The following is a 15,914-nucleotide window of genomic DNA, read 5'->3' on the forward strand; positions in this document are numbered from 1 at the left end:
TGCTGTAACCATTGGTGACGCTCACAATACGTCACCCCTCAAGTCAGCCAATCAGGACTCAAGATTTTTGCCGCTGTAGAGAGCGCCATGTTTCAAGAGGTCGAAACTCAAGAATACATTTTGTCTCATATTTTATCTGTAATGTCACATTTTGGCAAAATTTAACAACGTTTAATCTTATAACGCCCGTGCAAACACCCGCCATCAGAAACTGAGCAGCTGTTTAGCATTATCATCGGTGACGCTAATAATACACGTTCATTTGTCTATTGTTTTCATGCTAATAAACAATAGCACTGACTGATACACTCAAATGTTTCTACTAGAAACACCTTTTTATATTCTTTTGTCTTGATGTTGGACCGCGGAGACTTTAAAGGTAAGCAAAAACTACTCAAACTCAAATATTGCTGTATCTGTGTACTAAATCACAGTAACTTACTAAAATATCTGTTTTTACCAAGCCGTTATATCTTATGATGCTTCGTAAAACCTTGTAAAGTTTCTGTCTCGTCGTGTGTTAACTTATATAAAAATTACAAGGTACATGATTACTGGATGTGATGTGTTCCTGTCTAATACGTGTTGTTTCTGTGTCTATGCCCGGCAGGATGTCTATTGATTTTGACAGTGCCGCTTTACAGACCCAGCAGGAGGAAGAGGAGTATGATCAGGAGGATTATGCTAGAGAACAAGAGGTACTGCTTCAACTACTGCAGTTTTATACAAAAAAGCCTGCAGTTATTTCATAAACATACCCACAAGACAGATTGACATCTGTCATTTATAAGTGAAATATTGCTATAGTTTGCACATTGTTAGCGTAGAATGATGGGTGATGGATGGGTTCGATCTCAGAGAACACGCATAAAAATGTAAAGTGTCTGCCAAATGAGTAAATGTAGGTGAAATGACATGCAGCTCCAGTGTAATTCGGTCGTTATAAGCTTTATTATTATAAGAATTTGTTTATTCTAAAGGGTAAATAATAAAAAAGTCAACAAATGACCTGTCACCAGACATATGGTGTTCTCTTTAAAAAGTTGTCTTGACCAAAATACTTTTTCTTTCATAACATCATGTTAAAGAGCAACTATCGTCCGATTCACGATTTTACATTTCCTTTGGTGGGTAAGTGTGCATTAGTACATGTTAAGGATATGCAAAAGGTACAAACCCCAAAGTAAACGATGACGCAGGTTATCATCTCCAACGTAAATGTCTTTTCTTGGACTACAAACAAACACACAAATTGTAGGCAACAGTTTACTTCCTGCAGGGTTCCCACGGGTCCTTGAAATCTTTGAAAGTTTGTGAATCTGGGGGAAAAATTCAAGGCCCTGGGAAGTTTTTTTAAATATACATACATAGATACAGGTCATTGAAAGCAAATACTTCTTTACTGCATTTAAGTACATTTTCCACATATTTGTACTTAAGTAGAATCTATAGTGCATACTTTTGACTTTTACTTTGTTACATTTTGCAACAAATTATGTGTACTTTTACTTTACTACATTTCTACAATTACGTACCTTTCTCAACAACTTTTCTGTTCAATCTGGACCAGCAGAACTGGCATTACGATCCACTGGAAGTGGACGTGCACAAAAAGCGAAAGTACTACGTATCAGCATGATAATCCCCTATAATCTACACTAGAAGGACCATTGTTATTGATTTATTGTTGATGTTTACTTGAAGTTAGGTTTGGGCCATGAAAACCGTTTGTCTATAAACAAAGCAACCGTATGGCACTAGGGCTGGGCCAAAAAAAATATTTTTCGATTAATCTTTTTTTTTTAAACGTGATCGATTCAGAATCGATTCTCAAAGAGCAGAATCAAATTTTTTTCATATTTTTTTCTACAAACATTGAACGTAAGATTAACATTAATCAAATTACTAGTCGTCTTCACTAGATGTCACCCTCTTTTTGCCTTGCGTGATGTTACCAAAGAAGCGAGTGGTGAGCCTGTCATTCTTTCATTTAGTCCTTAAAATAGCGTTTTTGGGTGCTTCATCGACGTTGATGCCAGCTTCACATAAAAAGTAAGAGGTATGGAGGCATTTTAGATTTCGCTAGCAAGACGACGACGATAGTGTTGTGGCTTTTAATTTCTTTTTATTAATTACCCACTCTTTTTTATTAATATAGTATTTGTATTAAATCTATATTCATTGAGTTGAATTGAGTATAAAAACCGACCCGAGAGCCGGAATTGAAAATTGAATCGAGAATCGAAATCGAATCGATTTGATAGCTTGTGAATCGAAATTGAATCGATTTGGAACATCTGAATCGATACCCAGCCCTATACGGCACACACATTTATAAATAGCGCTTTTTAGGCATTATACTGAGATAGGATGAGAAAATGCCATAGAGATGAGACTTCTCAAGACAACAACTTTGTGTGTCCATACACAGATTGGCTTAAATAAAACAAAAAAAGTTGTTGTTAGGGAACAAGAACTGGCCAATTGATTGGTGCATCTCTAATAATTTATATTATATATAGTCAATCATATTACTTTATATGAAATGTGTTACTCCATCTGGAGCAATATTATTTCATTTTTGTGTCATTTATAATATTATCATAAAGTGTTTATTACCTCTTAGGCTTCCTGGAAAAATGGATTTAACTGTGGACTTATTTTACGCTTATTTTTTAACATTAAGGGGCGGTTTCCCGGACAGGGTTTAGTCCCAGACTAAACTGCATGTTTGAGTTGTTTTAATTTAAAAACACCTTGCACTGACATATCTTAACATATATCAGTGCCATTGTTTAGTCTCAAAATGCACATCACTGTTGTTTTTTGTAAGATATATTTGCAAAAACTACTAATATAACTAAGTTCTGGTTTAATCTAATCCCTGTCCGGGAAAGCACCCCTAAGGCTATTAAAGAAAGCTCCAAAAAATCCAAAAGTTGATAAAAAGAGAGAAATGCATTAAATTGTAAACTTCTAAAATATACAGTTTCTATTTATGCATTCATTGAAAATAAAGACGTCTGCACACTTAGATCCTTAGCAGCAGGTTTTAATAACCAAGCTTTCGGTCAAAAGACCATCTTCAGGGTATTTATATTTATGCATTCATAAAAGTTTTCCTCAAATCTGTATGCTGACAGAAAGTATGTGAATATTAACTCCGGTTACCAGTTAAACTAATAATATGCATGTCTATCTAATATATAATGTTTGATTGTAAGCATGGAGAATTGTGATTTTGCGAGTTTTGTGAGTTTTAACATGTAGGTAGTTAATGCTTAACATGCTAATGTACAAAAAGTGAAGAATTATATCTAGTCTTCTCCAGAATCACTTATTTTGAATATATTATTTTGCATTTAAGCTGTTCTTGACTTGGTCACAAGGTTCAATATTACTTTCTTATATTTGTGGTTAAAGTTTCTCCAGTTGTGAAGTGTTTGTTTTTAAAGACCAGTTCCTCTCCAATCAGGTGCATGTGTTTTCTGACTCAGCCAAAAGCTATCCGCTGCATGAATGAACTTTAGCTGCCATTGGTGCACACAAAATGCTGCTAGGTGTGTTTGTTACTACATATAGCCTGTTTCCATTACCCAATATACTGTCAGCTCTTCACTGCTCTTGAGAAGAAATTTTCAACACTTGTGAGCTTATCACTGACTGGAGAAATGCTTGCTTTAAATGGAGTCGATAAAAAGGACACCAGTTGATTTCTAATTGGAGTTTTTCCCAGATATCTTTTTTGTGCATTTGGACTGTTGAATGGTTTGCATGTAGTGTCTATTTTTCCATCATAGGAGGAATGTTTCTGCTCCAGTTAACACAAACCTATAGTCTGACCCTCACAATAGGGCGATCTCAGTCTGGCTAAACGTGGACGGCTTGTTCCTCTTTCTACCTTTTTTTTTTGGAATTATTCATATGACTCATGCTGCTGAAATGCAATATAACACACAATAGTCCTTCAGTATGAGATTGAGCTCAAGAGGCCTTCGGTAGTTGCTGTGTTTGTGTTAATGCGGGAAAGCTTTGTGTCCGAGGGAACGATTGAGGATGTGAGGGTCATCCGCCAGGACTTATGGAGGGTAAGTCGGACTGTAACAGTCAAGCTTTTTTTTTTCAAATTTAGCTAAATAAGTGCTGGGCTCCTTTAAGACATCTAAGGGCCACGTGCTTGTGTTTAGCTGTATTATGACAGTGAGTCTGTAAACCGGGCGGATGTGTTTTTATAAACGGTTGCTAGGATTTTCTGTGACTCGCAGCTTATTGTTTGCTTGTTTGTGCTCTTTGTTTTGCTTCGCTTTTGGTTTTGGCTTGTTTTGTAACTATTTTGTTGACTCAAATTTAAACTACTTGAAGAAAATGAAGATGTTCACATGACTGTCAATGTACTCGAGGGATCTTCTGACGCTGACGCTGCTGTTTTGTAGATTATATCCTTATATGTGACCTGCCTGGACCCCTTAGTCCATTTTCTTAAAAGAAAAATCCAGATAATTTACTCGCCACCATGTCATCCAAAATGTTGATGTCTTTCTTTGTTCAGTCGAGAAGAAATTATGTTTTTTGAGGAAAACATTGCAGGATTTTTCTCATTTTAATGGACTTTAATAGAGCCCAACACTTAATACTTAACTCAACACTTAACAGTTTTTTCAACGGACTCTAAACGATCCCAAACAAGGCATAAGGGTCTTATCTAGCGCAAAATAAAAAATATGCACTTTTAAAACACAACTTTTCGTCTATGTCCGGTCCTGTGATGTGCCAGCGCGATCCCACGCTATACGTCATGACGTCAAGAGGTCACAGAGGATGAACGCGAAACTCCGCCCCAGTGTTTACAATTGTGGAGAAAGAGGACTGTTCCGACGTTGTTGTATGTGAAATGATAATAATTAATCTCTTTGTGTCAGTTTATTGTTTAAAATGGTCTGCAAATGTGCGTTTCATATATGTAACACGTGACCTCTCTAAGTCACTACACATTTATGTGAGGTCACGCTGGCGCACCACAGGACCGGACCCAGACGAGAAGTTGTGGTTTAAAAGTGCATATTTTTTATTTTTCTTGTCAAAAATGACAATCGTTTTGCTAGAAAAGACCCTTATGCCTCGTTTGGGATGGTTTAGACTGAAAAAAACTGTTAGGTGTTGAGTTAAGTATTAAGTGTTGGGCTCTATTAAAGTCCATTAAAATGAGAAAAATCCTACAATGTTTTCCTCAAAAAACATAATTTCTTCTCGACTGAACAAAGAAAGACATCAACATTTTGGATGACATGATAGTGAGTAAATTATGTGGATTTTTTTAAGAAAATGGAATATTAGTCTTAAGTGCAATAGCCAACAATACATCGTATGTGTCAAAATTCTTGATTTTTTTTATGCCACAAATCATTAGGATATTAAGTAAAGATCATCTTCCATGAAGATATTTAGAAAATTTCCTTCCGTAAATAAATAAAAATGTATTTATCATTAGTAATATATGTTGCCCAGGACTTCATTTGGATAACTTTAAAGGTGATTTTCTCAGTATTTTGATGTTTTGCACCCTCAGATTCCAGATTTTCAAATAGTTGTATCTCATTTAAATATTGGCCTGTCCTAATAATACATCAATAGAAACATGATTCATGCAGCTTTCAAATGATGTATTAATCTTAATTTAACTCTAGTCAAAATAATTGACGACTGGTCTTGTGGTCCAGGGTCACGTATACAAGTACACTAAATTAATCTTTTATTGCAATACATACATAAAACAACAGACGTGGTTGTCATCAGTAGTTAACTATTTCCCCGCCATTGATGAGTTATCTCATCAATTAAGAGAAAATGTTTCTCTGCCAATGATGCTTCCCTGACAAGTTATTACGGTAATCTATAATTCCGCTATCATCCACCAGGTGGCGCTCTTGCCCAACTTATAAAAAACTGAAGCATTCAACAACATTGTAAACTTTGTGTATGTTTTGATCATCGTTCTCAATCTGATCTCTAACAAAAGCCATTTAAAAAATGCAACTATTTCAGCTTTTCGCTCAAAATTTGGTATTTTTGAAGAAACCTACCCATATTTGAGAGGTGATGAAAAGAGAACAAACGAAGATAGGTTGAAAAAATGTTTTTCCCGTTTTGTTTGTTTATTTGAAAGCAGAGGGTCTGTTCTTTCATTCTATATATTGTATGTTTATATATTTATAGAAGATTTTTTCCTGGAAGGCATTTTGTGAAAATCCCAAAAATGCTGGTGGGCAACTTTTAAAAAAACGCGGCCGGGAATGAGTTAATAAGTAATGAGACTCTTGTAACAAAAAATGCCTTTTTTGTAGTTGATTAAAAATGAAAGTCCAGTTTTTAAGTAAAAAAAATAGGAAAATCTAAATTCAGATTTTGTGAGTGATTTCTCAACTAAAAGTTTTTTAAGTTATGTAGTATTCCAAATGTATTTGGAAAGTAGCCTACAAATATTACATGTACTATATTCAACAATATTAGCTTATAAAACTGCATGCATATTAATTATACACAAATAAGAAACCCAACCACATATGAGGAGTTTAGATGCAAAAACCTCTAAGTGCATCTGCATTTTTATCAGGCTCTTATGTTTAGGTTCAGTAATTTCTCTTTAATGGCAATGAAAATGTTATAAGTCAGTAAGTAAAATGCCTCATTTTCACAAATATCACTTTATTTGACCGCAAAACCCGCTAAGTGCACGCAACGTTTGGCAAAAAAAACTCCACTTCCAAAAAACAGGGTTCCCACGGACGGGTCTTTGATATAATTGAAAGTTTGTGAATCTGGGGAGAAATATCTAGGCCCTGGGAAGTTTTTGAAAATATACATGCATAGATACATGTCATTGAAAGTGCTTGAATCTATTTTATGCAAGAAGTTTTCTGGGGGGAAAAATCCATATTATTCCCTGTGTAGTGTAGGATAATGTCATAAAAAATCTAGACTTTTAAGCACACATGCTAAACTGTTCGCTTTAAATGCTTATATCTTCTGTATGCGAATGTTGATTCTTTTTGCCTCACCATTGGTTGAATTTGACATACACATTCATACGCACTTACCTCTGTAGGCGTCCCCAAAGTGTCACCGCAGTGACGCAGCGTGAGTCACCTCGAAAGGGAACTGTAACAATGTATCTTAAAAGGTAACACGGTGTAACCTTGCTCTCACTTGAAATGTGTCCCCATTTAGTCCTTGAATTTCAGGGTATTGGACCTGAAAAGACCTTGAAAGGTCCTTGAATTTGAAGTTAACTAAGGTGTGGGAACCCTGAAAAAAATCCACTTCTTTGGTCAAGACCGGATAAACAGTTGGAAAATCACTAAAGATGCAACCAGAAACATGATGAATGTCAGAATGTAAAAATGAAGAAACTGAACCTCACATTAGGGGGCGCTGTGATCCATATGACTGCCATATTCGGATTGTATTCAGGTCCAAGTACTCACAAGGGACACAAGCTTGAATGTGATCCACAGTCGTTTCGGGCGCCATCATTCATACAAATCATCTTCTGCACACTTAGACTTTCGGGTTAATATCATTATCTCACTTTTAACTGAGGTGGCGTTTAGCGGCTATTAAATCTGAGCTTTTCATATTATTCAGGGTTCTTACATGAAACCTACTCTAATGTTGTGGGACACCTGGTATCTTTGGGCTGCTAGAATTGTTTCACCTTTACCTCCATAATCTTCGGCACTTTTTTAAGGATGGTAGTCTGTAGCTTAATAATGTAGTAATGCTACACCTGAGGTGGCTTAGGTTTTGGTTTTGAATCGGATCAGACCTTCATTGGGCTTTAATGTGTCTTTAGCTCCAGAAGCTCCTGACTGATCTCCCTGATGATATGCTGGAGGACAGTCGTGATTGCTCCTCACCCGAACTTGACCGCTCCGCGTGCAGCCATCAGGGAGATGACAACAGGTACAGATCACTTATCAAAACTCATATTAATACTTGGGTTTTATAAAATGCATGCTGATGTGTTTGTTCTGTTTCTTATCACTGTCTGTTTCAGATCACAGCATGCTTGGAATGTGCCACAATGGGAGCCTCCCAGAGTTTCACATGAGGGAGTGAGTTTTTCAATTTTAGCACTGCTTTTTTGTGCCTTTAGTGGCATAGTATAATTATATTTAAAGGAGTGCAGTATACTATCAGTACAGTTCATCGTGTTAAGTTACTCTCCTTATTTATTGTAAATGTCTTTTGAAGCACTATGAAGATCAAGGATCGTACCATGAAGACGGCTATAACCCTCATCACCTTCAGATGGGGTCAGAACATTTACAATCGGGCTGGAGCACACAGAACGGCGAAAATGACCAATACCAGAGCGGAGACTATGCCTATTCATCCGCAGGCATGGATGAGTCCCATGGCCCTGACTTTTCCACTGGGGATGGGGCAGACCAGGACCCTCTTCATAATGAGATGGGTTACCATGCAGATGATGTCCAGAGAAAAGGACCAACCTATGGAGTACATGGCAATATCAGAAACCACTTCCAGGTAGATGTCTACAATCTTCACTATCAAATGGGTTATGGTTTTGATTGATTTATTTAGTTACAGACAATATGCTCTATGCAATGTTATTTTTATTGTTTTATTATGGTGGCATGCATTACATTTAGTGGTCAACCACAATGTGTTTTTTATTTATGGCCGATATTGAGAAAGTAGTGTGGCCGATATGAGGCTGATATAACACAAATGTAATTATAGTAAATGAGATACAAATCGGTAAGAGAAACAAAGAGACAAACACAATGAGAGAAAATATGGTGAAACACCATACATTTTTGTTAAGAATAATATTTATAAACACCTCCTATTTAAGTACTTAAAAAATATCCACAAGACATGTGTAATGTAACACAACGTAACTTGACCTTAAAAAGTGAATAATAATCGATAATTTTACTGTCTGTAAGACTTTACATCAGTTTCTTTTCATTACGAACAACACATTTAAAGGGACACTCCACTTTTTTTGAAAATATGCTTATTTTTCCGGTTCCCCTAGAGTTTAACATTTGATTTTTACAGTTTTGGAATCCATGTAGCTGATCTTCGGGTCTGGCGGTACTACTTTTAGCATAGCTTAGCATAATCCAGTGTATCTGATAAGACCGTTAGCATTGCGCTAAAAAATAACCAAAGAGTTTCGATAGGTTTCCAATTTAAAACTTGACTCTTCACAATAATATTACACAGCACCTAAAAATAGTCCCTTGGTTACTTTCAATAGCAGGGGACTATTTTCGGGCACTGCGTGATATCTTTGCGCCTCCTGCAGCTATGTTACGGCAGCAAAGTCCTTGATAATTACGCCAGAATGAGAATATATTTCCTAGTCATATTGGCCTAGAAAATCACAACTTTTAATTTTCCGTCGGTCTTAGTACACAATGTAACTACAGAAGAGTCAAGTTTTAAATAGGAAAAATATTGAAACTCTTTGGTTATTTTTAGGCGCGATGCTAATGGTCTAATCATATTTAATGGATTATGCTAAACTATGCTAAAAGTGGTACCGCTAGACACAGAGATCGACTGAATGGATTCCAAAATGATTAAAATCAAATTTTTAACTCAAGGGGAGCTGGAAAATGAGCATATTTTCAAAAAAAGTGGATTGTCCCATTAAAGAACAGAAAGATTTATTTGGGCGATCCGCCATTTCGATATATCAGTCTACCACTAATTACATTGTTGCATTAAATGATATAAAATGTATTAGATTTTTGCATATGTATTAATTCTGTGCTTTGTTAAAGGGTTTTGATAGCAGTGTTGCTGGAAACAAACCCGCTGACCAGTACAAGGCCAGTTACCATCCACATCAGACTTCCAACCAACCGAAGATGTTTAATCCTCAGACAGCCAATCACAATGGTCATTTCGACCAGCTTCAGAGGGACTTCCTGGACTCAACACAAAGTGAGTTACTCAAGATATATTACAATTCTGCGACTATGACAGCACAACGATATTTTAACTTAAGTGCACATTGGTCAGATACAGCAGATGGTCAGCAGCTGGCTCAGATTCAGGTTTTGAACAGAGCTCAATCCAGACAGATCGAAGAGCTCGAACAGAAACTAGAGGACTGCAGAAGGAGCATGAGATACCTGGAGCACCAGTTTGCCATTGTCAAAGGTCAGAGGAGCCACATTAATGCACCCTTTGATATTGATTTTGGGTGCTTTTCATTTCTTATGTTTGCTTTAAATTAGATTTTGGACAAATTGACCAAATTTTTGCATGCCTTTTTTAATGCTGTTCATCTAGATGAGAGGGACGGTCTGGCGATGTCACTGAAAGAGTCGAGTGCTCTAGTGGAGGAGGGGAAAGAGAGAGAGGCTCAGCTGCAGGCCAGAATCAGATCTCTAGAGAAACAAACCCAAGCTCTCGCCGAAAGAGAGCAAGAGGTACAAGGATGTGCATGTAAATTCATCATTAACGTACACAGTTACTACATCAGGATAGTCTGACAAGTAAATTGTGTGTGTGTGTAGAGCGTGAAGCAGCAGCATGCAGCCAAGGCAGCGATGGACAGCATGCAGCAGCAGATGATGGAGATGTGCCGATCGGACACGCTGACGCGATCACGCGAACAACATGACAGAGACACGGCGGCCCTACGGGAGCAGCATGAAACTAGACTGCTTGCACTTCAACAGAAATTAGATGCCCAATCACAGACTTTGGAGGAGCAGGTCAGTGTGTGTCTGGATGTATGCATTGGTTTGGGTTTGACATCACAAATAAACTAATAGCAAAACTTTAGCTTTGATCCAATTCAAACGCTGGATCCTTCAAAGGTCGCATCCTTCGAATGTAATGCGCAATGAATCTCGGGATAGCCTAGGCTGTGAAGGATCCATTCGTTCTATCCTTAGCTGCTCAAGGAAAGAAGGACGCATTTTGAGGCTGCATTTAAGGAATCCTCGAATTGTGACGGCCTTACTTGAAATTCTTGGGAGTTTTGTGAATCTGGGGGGGGGAAATTCAAGGCCCTGGGAAGTTTTTGAAAATATACATACATAGATACAGTTCAGTGAAAGTGCTTATTTTATGCAAGAAGTTTTCTGGAAAAAAATCCATATTATTCCCTGTGTAGTGTAGGATAATATTATTAAAATTCTAGACTTTTTAAGCACACATGCTAAACTGTTCGCTTTAAATGCTTATATATTCTGTATGCGAATGTTGATTCATACCAAAATGCTTTTTTGCATAGTTGTGTTTGACACATTAAAACTGCTCGGGTTACGTATGTAACTGTTGTTCCCTGAGAAGGGAACGAAACGCTGCGTCTCTCTTGCCATACTTCCTGCATCCCTGTAACGCAGTGTTTGGCGATATTTCAGATAGCGATATACTTCCTGGCTCTTGCGTCACCCTGTCTTTGTCGTTAAGCCTCACCATTGGTTGAATTTGATATACACTTTTAGACGCACCTCCCCCTGGAAGCATCCCCAAAGTGCCACCGCAGTGACGCAGCGCCAGTTCCCTCGAAAGGGAACTGTAACAGTGTATCTTAAAAAGGTAACACGCTGTAACTTTGCTCCTACTTGAAATGTGTCCCCACATTTAGTCCTTGAATTTGAGGGTATTGGACCTGGAAAGTCCTTGAAACAGGGCTCGACATTAAGGCTTGTCCGCTTGTCCGGGACAAGTGGATTTTTTGTAGGACAAGTGTAAGAAAAAAATAGTTGTCCGACTGGACAAGTTAAATTTCAAACAATGTTACTTAACGTTATGTGCCGTTAACGACAGAGCAGAACACGCAGCGCAAACACCGAGCGGAATATTGAACAGAGAACGCGACGTGCCGATACACACACAAACACGTTTACATGTTACTGTTATTGTTACTAAACAAGCTAGGCGCGCATTAAACCTGATCAACGAACACGGAGGGGCGGGAGTCGCGGGATGGGGTGGAGTGGAGAGTGATTCTTCAGGCTCCGGCGTAAATATAACTGACAGGCACTTCAACTGCGTTTTCATCACTGTGTGTCAAAAAAGCCGATATAAGTCCGTATTTTTTCTCTTCTAAAGTTCGGTAAAAACACATAATGGGCTTAAAATCTTGTTTAAGAATCTGTTTTAAAATGAGAATCTCTCTTTCAGCGCGCTTATGTGTGTGTGCGTCACGCGAATCTGACAGAGTTCGTCACTGTACATTAAAAATCCCACACAAACATTACAGCCTAAATGCTAGGTTTAAGATTGATTTTATATATGACAGATAGTCTAGATAGATTTATCCTGATAACTTTTTTAAAACATGGTAATGTTTTAATGTTTTGCTTTAGTGTTTTAATGTCAGACAATTATTGAAATGTGGGAAAAATTAAGAGAAAGGCAGCAGATATAGCATCCTTTTTCAGAAAGAGTAACATGAAGCAGCCAAATGAATCTTAGTAAAATACTTTTCAGTGGCCTACAAAATCCACATGATTTTCTGGTCTCTATAGTTTTTTCAGCAATGGGACATATAAATTATGGTTTCAAAGTAAATTTCAAAAGTTTTATTTGATTAAATAGTTTAAAAAAACATGAGGTTGAATTATGACTATAAATTGTATGTTAATCTCAATTCATTTTAATTAAAATTAAAGTGTTGTAGCAATTGTATGTTATACATTATTCTGATTAACACACCTATAATACTTAAAAGTATTTTAAGGTTGAATGATAGAGATTTTATGTGCCACCCCTGAGTAACTGCTGGCCCCTGGCTGGCCACCTCTATGAAAAATCCCTGCCTCCACCACTGATTAGCAAAACACAAAAAATACACTATATTATAAAACTTTACCCGGACAAGTGACTTTTGTGCATGGACAAGTGAAACACAAATTTACTTGTCCGAGGGACAAGTTCCTCAAAAAGTTAATGTCAAGCCATGCTTGAAAGGTCCTTGAATTTGAAGTAAACTTAGTTGTGGGAACCCTGTCACTAGCCTTCGGTCATGACTAGCCTTCGGTCGTGACGCATTCGTTCTTGGAATGCAGCCTTCGGAGGTCACAGCCTATGAATTGGGACACAGCTTTTGGGTTGAGGCTGTCTGTTTGTCTGACCAATTGCAAATGCGGGAGTCTCTAGGGCATGGGCCTCCAACCCTTTTCCTGGAGGTCACCTGTCCTGTAAATTTGAGTTCCAACCCCAATCAAACACACCTGAACCTGGTAATCAAGTTTTTCAGGGCTACCTTAAAATTAGAAGGAGGTGTGTTGGACTAGGGTTGGAACTTAAATATACAGGACAGGTGCCCTTTTAGGAACAACGTTGGAGACCCATAGTCTAGAGCATGGGTCTCCAAACCAGTTACTGGAGGGCACCTGTCCTGTAGATCCCTAAAAACATATAATACTAACTAAATTATAAAACTTCAACCTCTGTGAGAAATTTTTATTCTGTTAATACTTTTTTAAATCCAGATTTGTCTAAGCTTTGTAGAAAAATTCAATCGTACACCTTTTATTTAATCTAAAAGTTATTAAAAAAACGGAACCTGGCTCTCACCAATAACATAGCCATAGGAGCTGGCATGACATTAAAAAGGAAAAAAGATTTTTAAGTGTAGTCACTTATCATTTGTAACACGTCCGACGTGTTAACAAAAATCACTGCGAGTAATACTCAGAAGTGCATTCAACACGCTTCGGGTGATATTATCACATTGCCGTAGAGATTTGACCGTGTGTTTTTGGCAGGCTGAAGCAGGCCGACGTCTGCTGGATCAGGTCAGACAGCTGGAGCGTCAAAGAGAAGAAGATCAGATGGACAGAGCTTCAGTTATCAACACCCTCACACAGAGACTGGAGGAGAGCCAACAGCAGTGTGCCAAACTTCTCCAAACTGGTGCGTCTCATCCTATGACTGCTAACTACTCACGGGCCATTACATCACTTTTCATCTCAATTAAACTTTTTAAAGAAACAGTTCACCCATAAATAAATATTGTGTCATCATTTACAGGGGCCATATCCTATCCTTTTGAGGTGGTGTTCAATTTTTTTACGCCAAAAACAGCTGCAATTTTGTTGAATTACTTTTTGCTAAACAAACTATGGTTGTTACTCTACTGTTTAATGCCTTTATTACATATTCATCTTTACAATGTGACCCTGGACCACAAAACCAGTTATAAGTCACACAGGTATATTTGTAGTAAAAGCCAACAATATATTTTATGAGTCAAATGTTTTTTTTATGCCAAAAATCACTAGGATATTAAGTGTAAATCATGATCCATAAAGATATTTTGTACATTTACTACAGTAAAAATATCAAAAATGTATTTATCATCAGTAAAATGTGTTGCTAAGGACTTCATTTGGACAACATTAGGGAGATTTTCTCAATATTTCCTATTTTTTTCACAGATTCCAGATTTTCAAATAGTTGTATCTCGGCCAAATATTGTCCTATCCTCACAAAACCATACATCAATGGAAAGCTTACACTTCAAAAAATGATTTTCAAGAAAAAACATTCTTAGTATTTTTGTCTTGTTTTCAGTAAAAATACCTAAACATTCTTAAATTAAGATGCTTTTTTTTTTTTGCTTACCCCATTGGCAGATTTTTTGCACAAATCACTTAAATGTGATATTTTTGGTCTAAAAACTAGACTTTTTTTCTTGGGTTGTTTTGCTCATTAAGAAAAAGCATCTTAATTTAAGAATTTTTTGATATTTTTACTGAAAACAAGCCTAAGATTTTTTGTTCTTGAAATCATTTTTTGCAGTGCACTGCAAAAATGACTTTCTTACTTAGTATGTTTTTCTAGTTTTCAGTAGAAATATCTAAAACTTCTTAAATCAAGATGTGTTTTCTTGATGAGAAAAATGAACTAAGAAAATATGTCTAATTTTTAGACAATCAATGTACAATTTAAGTGCATTTGTGCTTAAAGCAGACAAAAATATCTGCCAATGGGGAGAGAAAAAAATATCTTGAAATAAGTTTACTTTTTCTTAAACGCTTAATTAAAAGAAAAAATTTCTCACCCCATTGGCAGATATTTTTGCTTTTTTTAAGCACACATTCACTTAAATTGTATATTTTTTGTCCAAAAAATAGACTTATTTTCTTAGGTCATTTTGCTCATCAAGAAAACACATCTTGATTTAAGAATATTCAGATATATCTACTGAAAACAAGACAAAAATACTAAGTAGGAGTGTCATTTTTGCATTCTATGTAAACATGGATGATTATATGTTATGTCTAAATTATTCTGATAATGTAACCATAATGATTGGTCGATTTTACAACTTTGTTATAATAAATGGTCTGCAGGGACTGGAAAGGAAACAATTGTGAACATTAGAGTATGCCTGTATATGTAATGAAATGCTTTAGAGACATTGGTTAAATATTCATAAGCATCTTTATTCTCTGTAGGCTCTGTGCAAGAGATGAGTCAGTTACAGATGAAACTACAGCAGGCCTTGTCTGCCCGAGCTATAGGTGAAGACATCAACAAAGCTCTGCAGGTTGGGAAACTCTCTGTTTTGTGACTAAAGCAGCCCATAACAATCAGACTCAAAGCTATTTTTCTCTTAACAGGAAGAGCTGACTGATTTAAAGGAGCAGATTAATCTGTACGAGTCTGCCGTTAAACATGGAGCTTTTACTGTTGAATCTAACGGAGACTTGGAGATCCAACTGTCCGAGTCCTGCATCGATCTGGGGATCAAGAAGTCCAAGTGGAGAAATGGACGAATACACAGGTAACGTTATCTCTTCTTAACAAGACAGGCAAGCAGTTCTTGACTGCTGGGGAGGGATAAGTTGCATGCAATGTTTGCTAAGCAGGGTTTGAATCCTTCAATTATAAGCTAAAGTAAGGCC

General features: G+C 36.9%; 1 protein-coding gene across 4 annotated transcripts in view; it reads left to right on the plus strand.

Annotated features, from left to right (window-relative positions):
- Positions 1-84: 84 nt before the first annotated feature.
- The window catches only part of cep152 (centrosomal protein 152), a 34,655-nt gene continuing 18,825 nt past the window's right edge, over positions 85-15,914 (plus strand). Inside the window, exons 1-12 of one of the 4 annotated variants that reach the window (XM_055192848.2) lie at positions 85-379; positions 611-698; positions 7,850-7,959; positions 8,054-8,111; positions 8,251-8,547; positions 9,819-9,981; positions 10,060-10,200; positions 10,333-10,472; positions 10,560-10,760; positions 13,770-13,917; positions 15,465-15,556; positions 15,630-15,793. In XM_055192848.2, the coding sequence (XP_055048823.2) occupies positions 612-698; positions 7,850-7,959; positions 8,054-8,111; positions 8,251-8,547; positions 9,819-9,981; positions 10,060-10,200; positions 10,333-10,472; positions 10,560-10,760; positions 13,770-13,917; positions 15,465-15,556; positions 15,630-15,793 (1,601 nt within the window). In that variant the 5' untranslated portion in view covers positions 85-379; position 611. Of the gene's footprint in view, positions 380-610; positions 699-3,634; positions 4,089-7,849; positions 7,960-8,053; positions 8,112-8,250; positions 8,548-9,818; positions 9,982-10,059; positions 10,201-10,332; positions 10,473-10,559; positions 10,761-13,769; positions 13,918-15,464; positions 15,557-15,629; positions 15,794-15,914 lie in introns of those variants that run through there. The other 3 variants (XM_055192849.2, XM_055192852.2, XM_055192850.2) reach the window with 3 other exon arrangements.

Source organism: Misgurnus anguillicaudatus, chromosome 6 (genome assembly GCF_027580225.2).
Source record: "Misgurnus anguillicaudatus chromosome 6, ASM2758022v2, whole genome shotgun sequence".
Classification (NCBI taxonomy): Eukaryota; Metazoa; Chordata; class Actinopteri; order Cypriniformes; family Cobitidae; genus Misgurnus; species Misgurnus anguillicaudatus.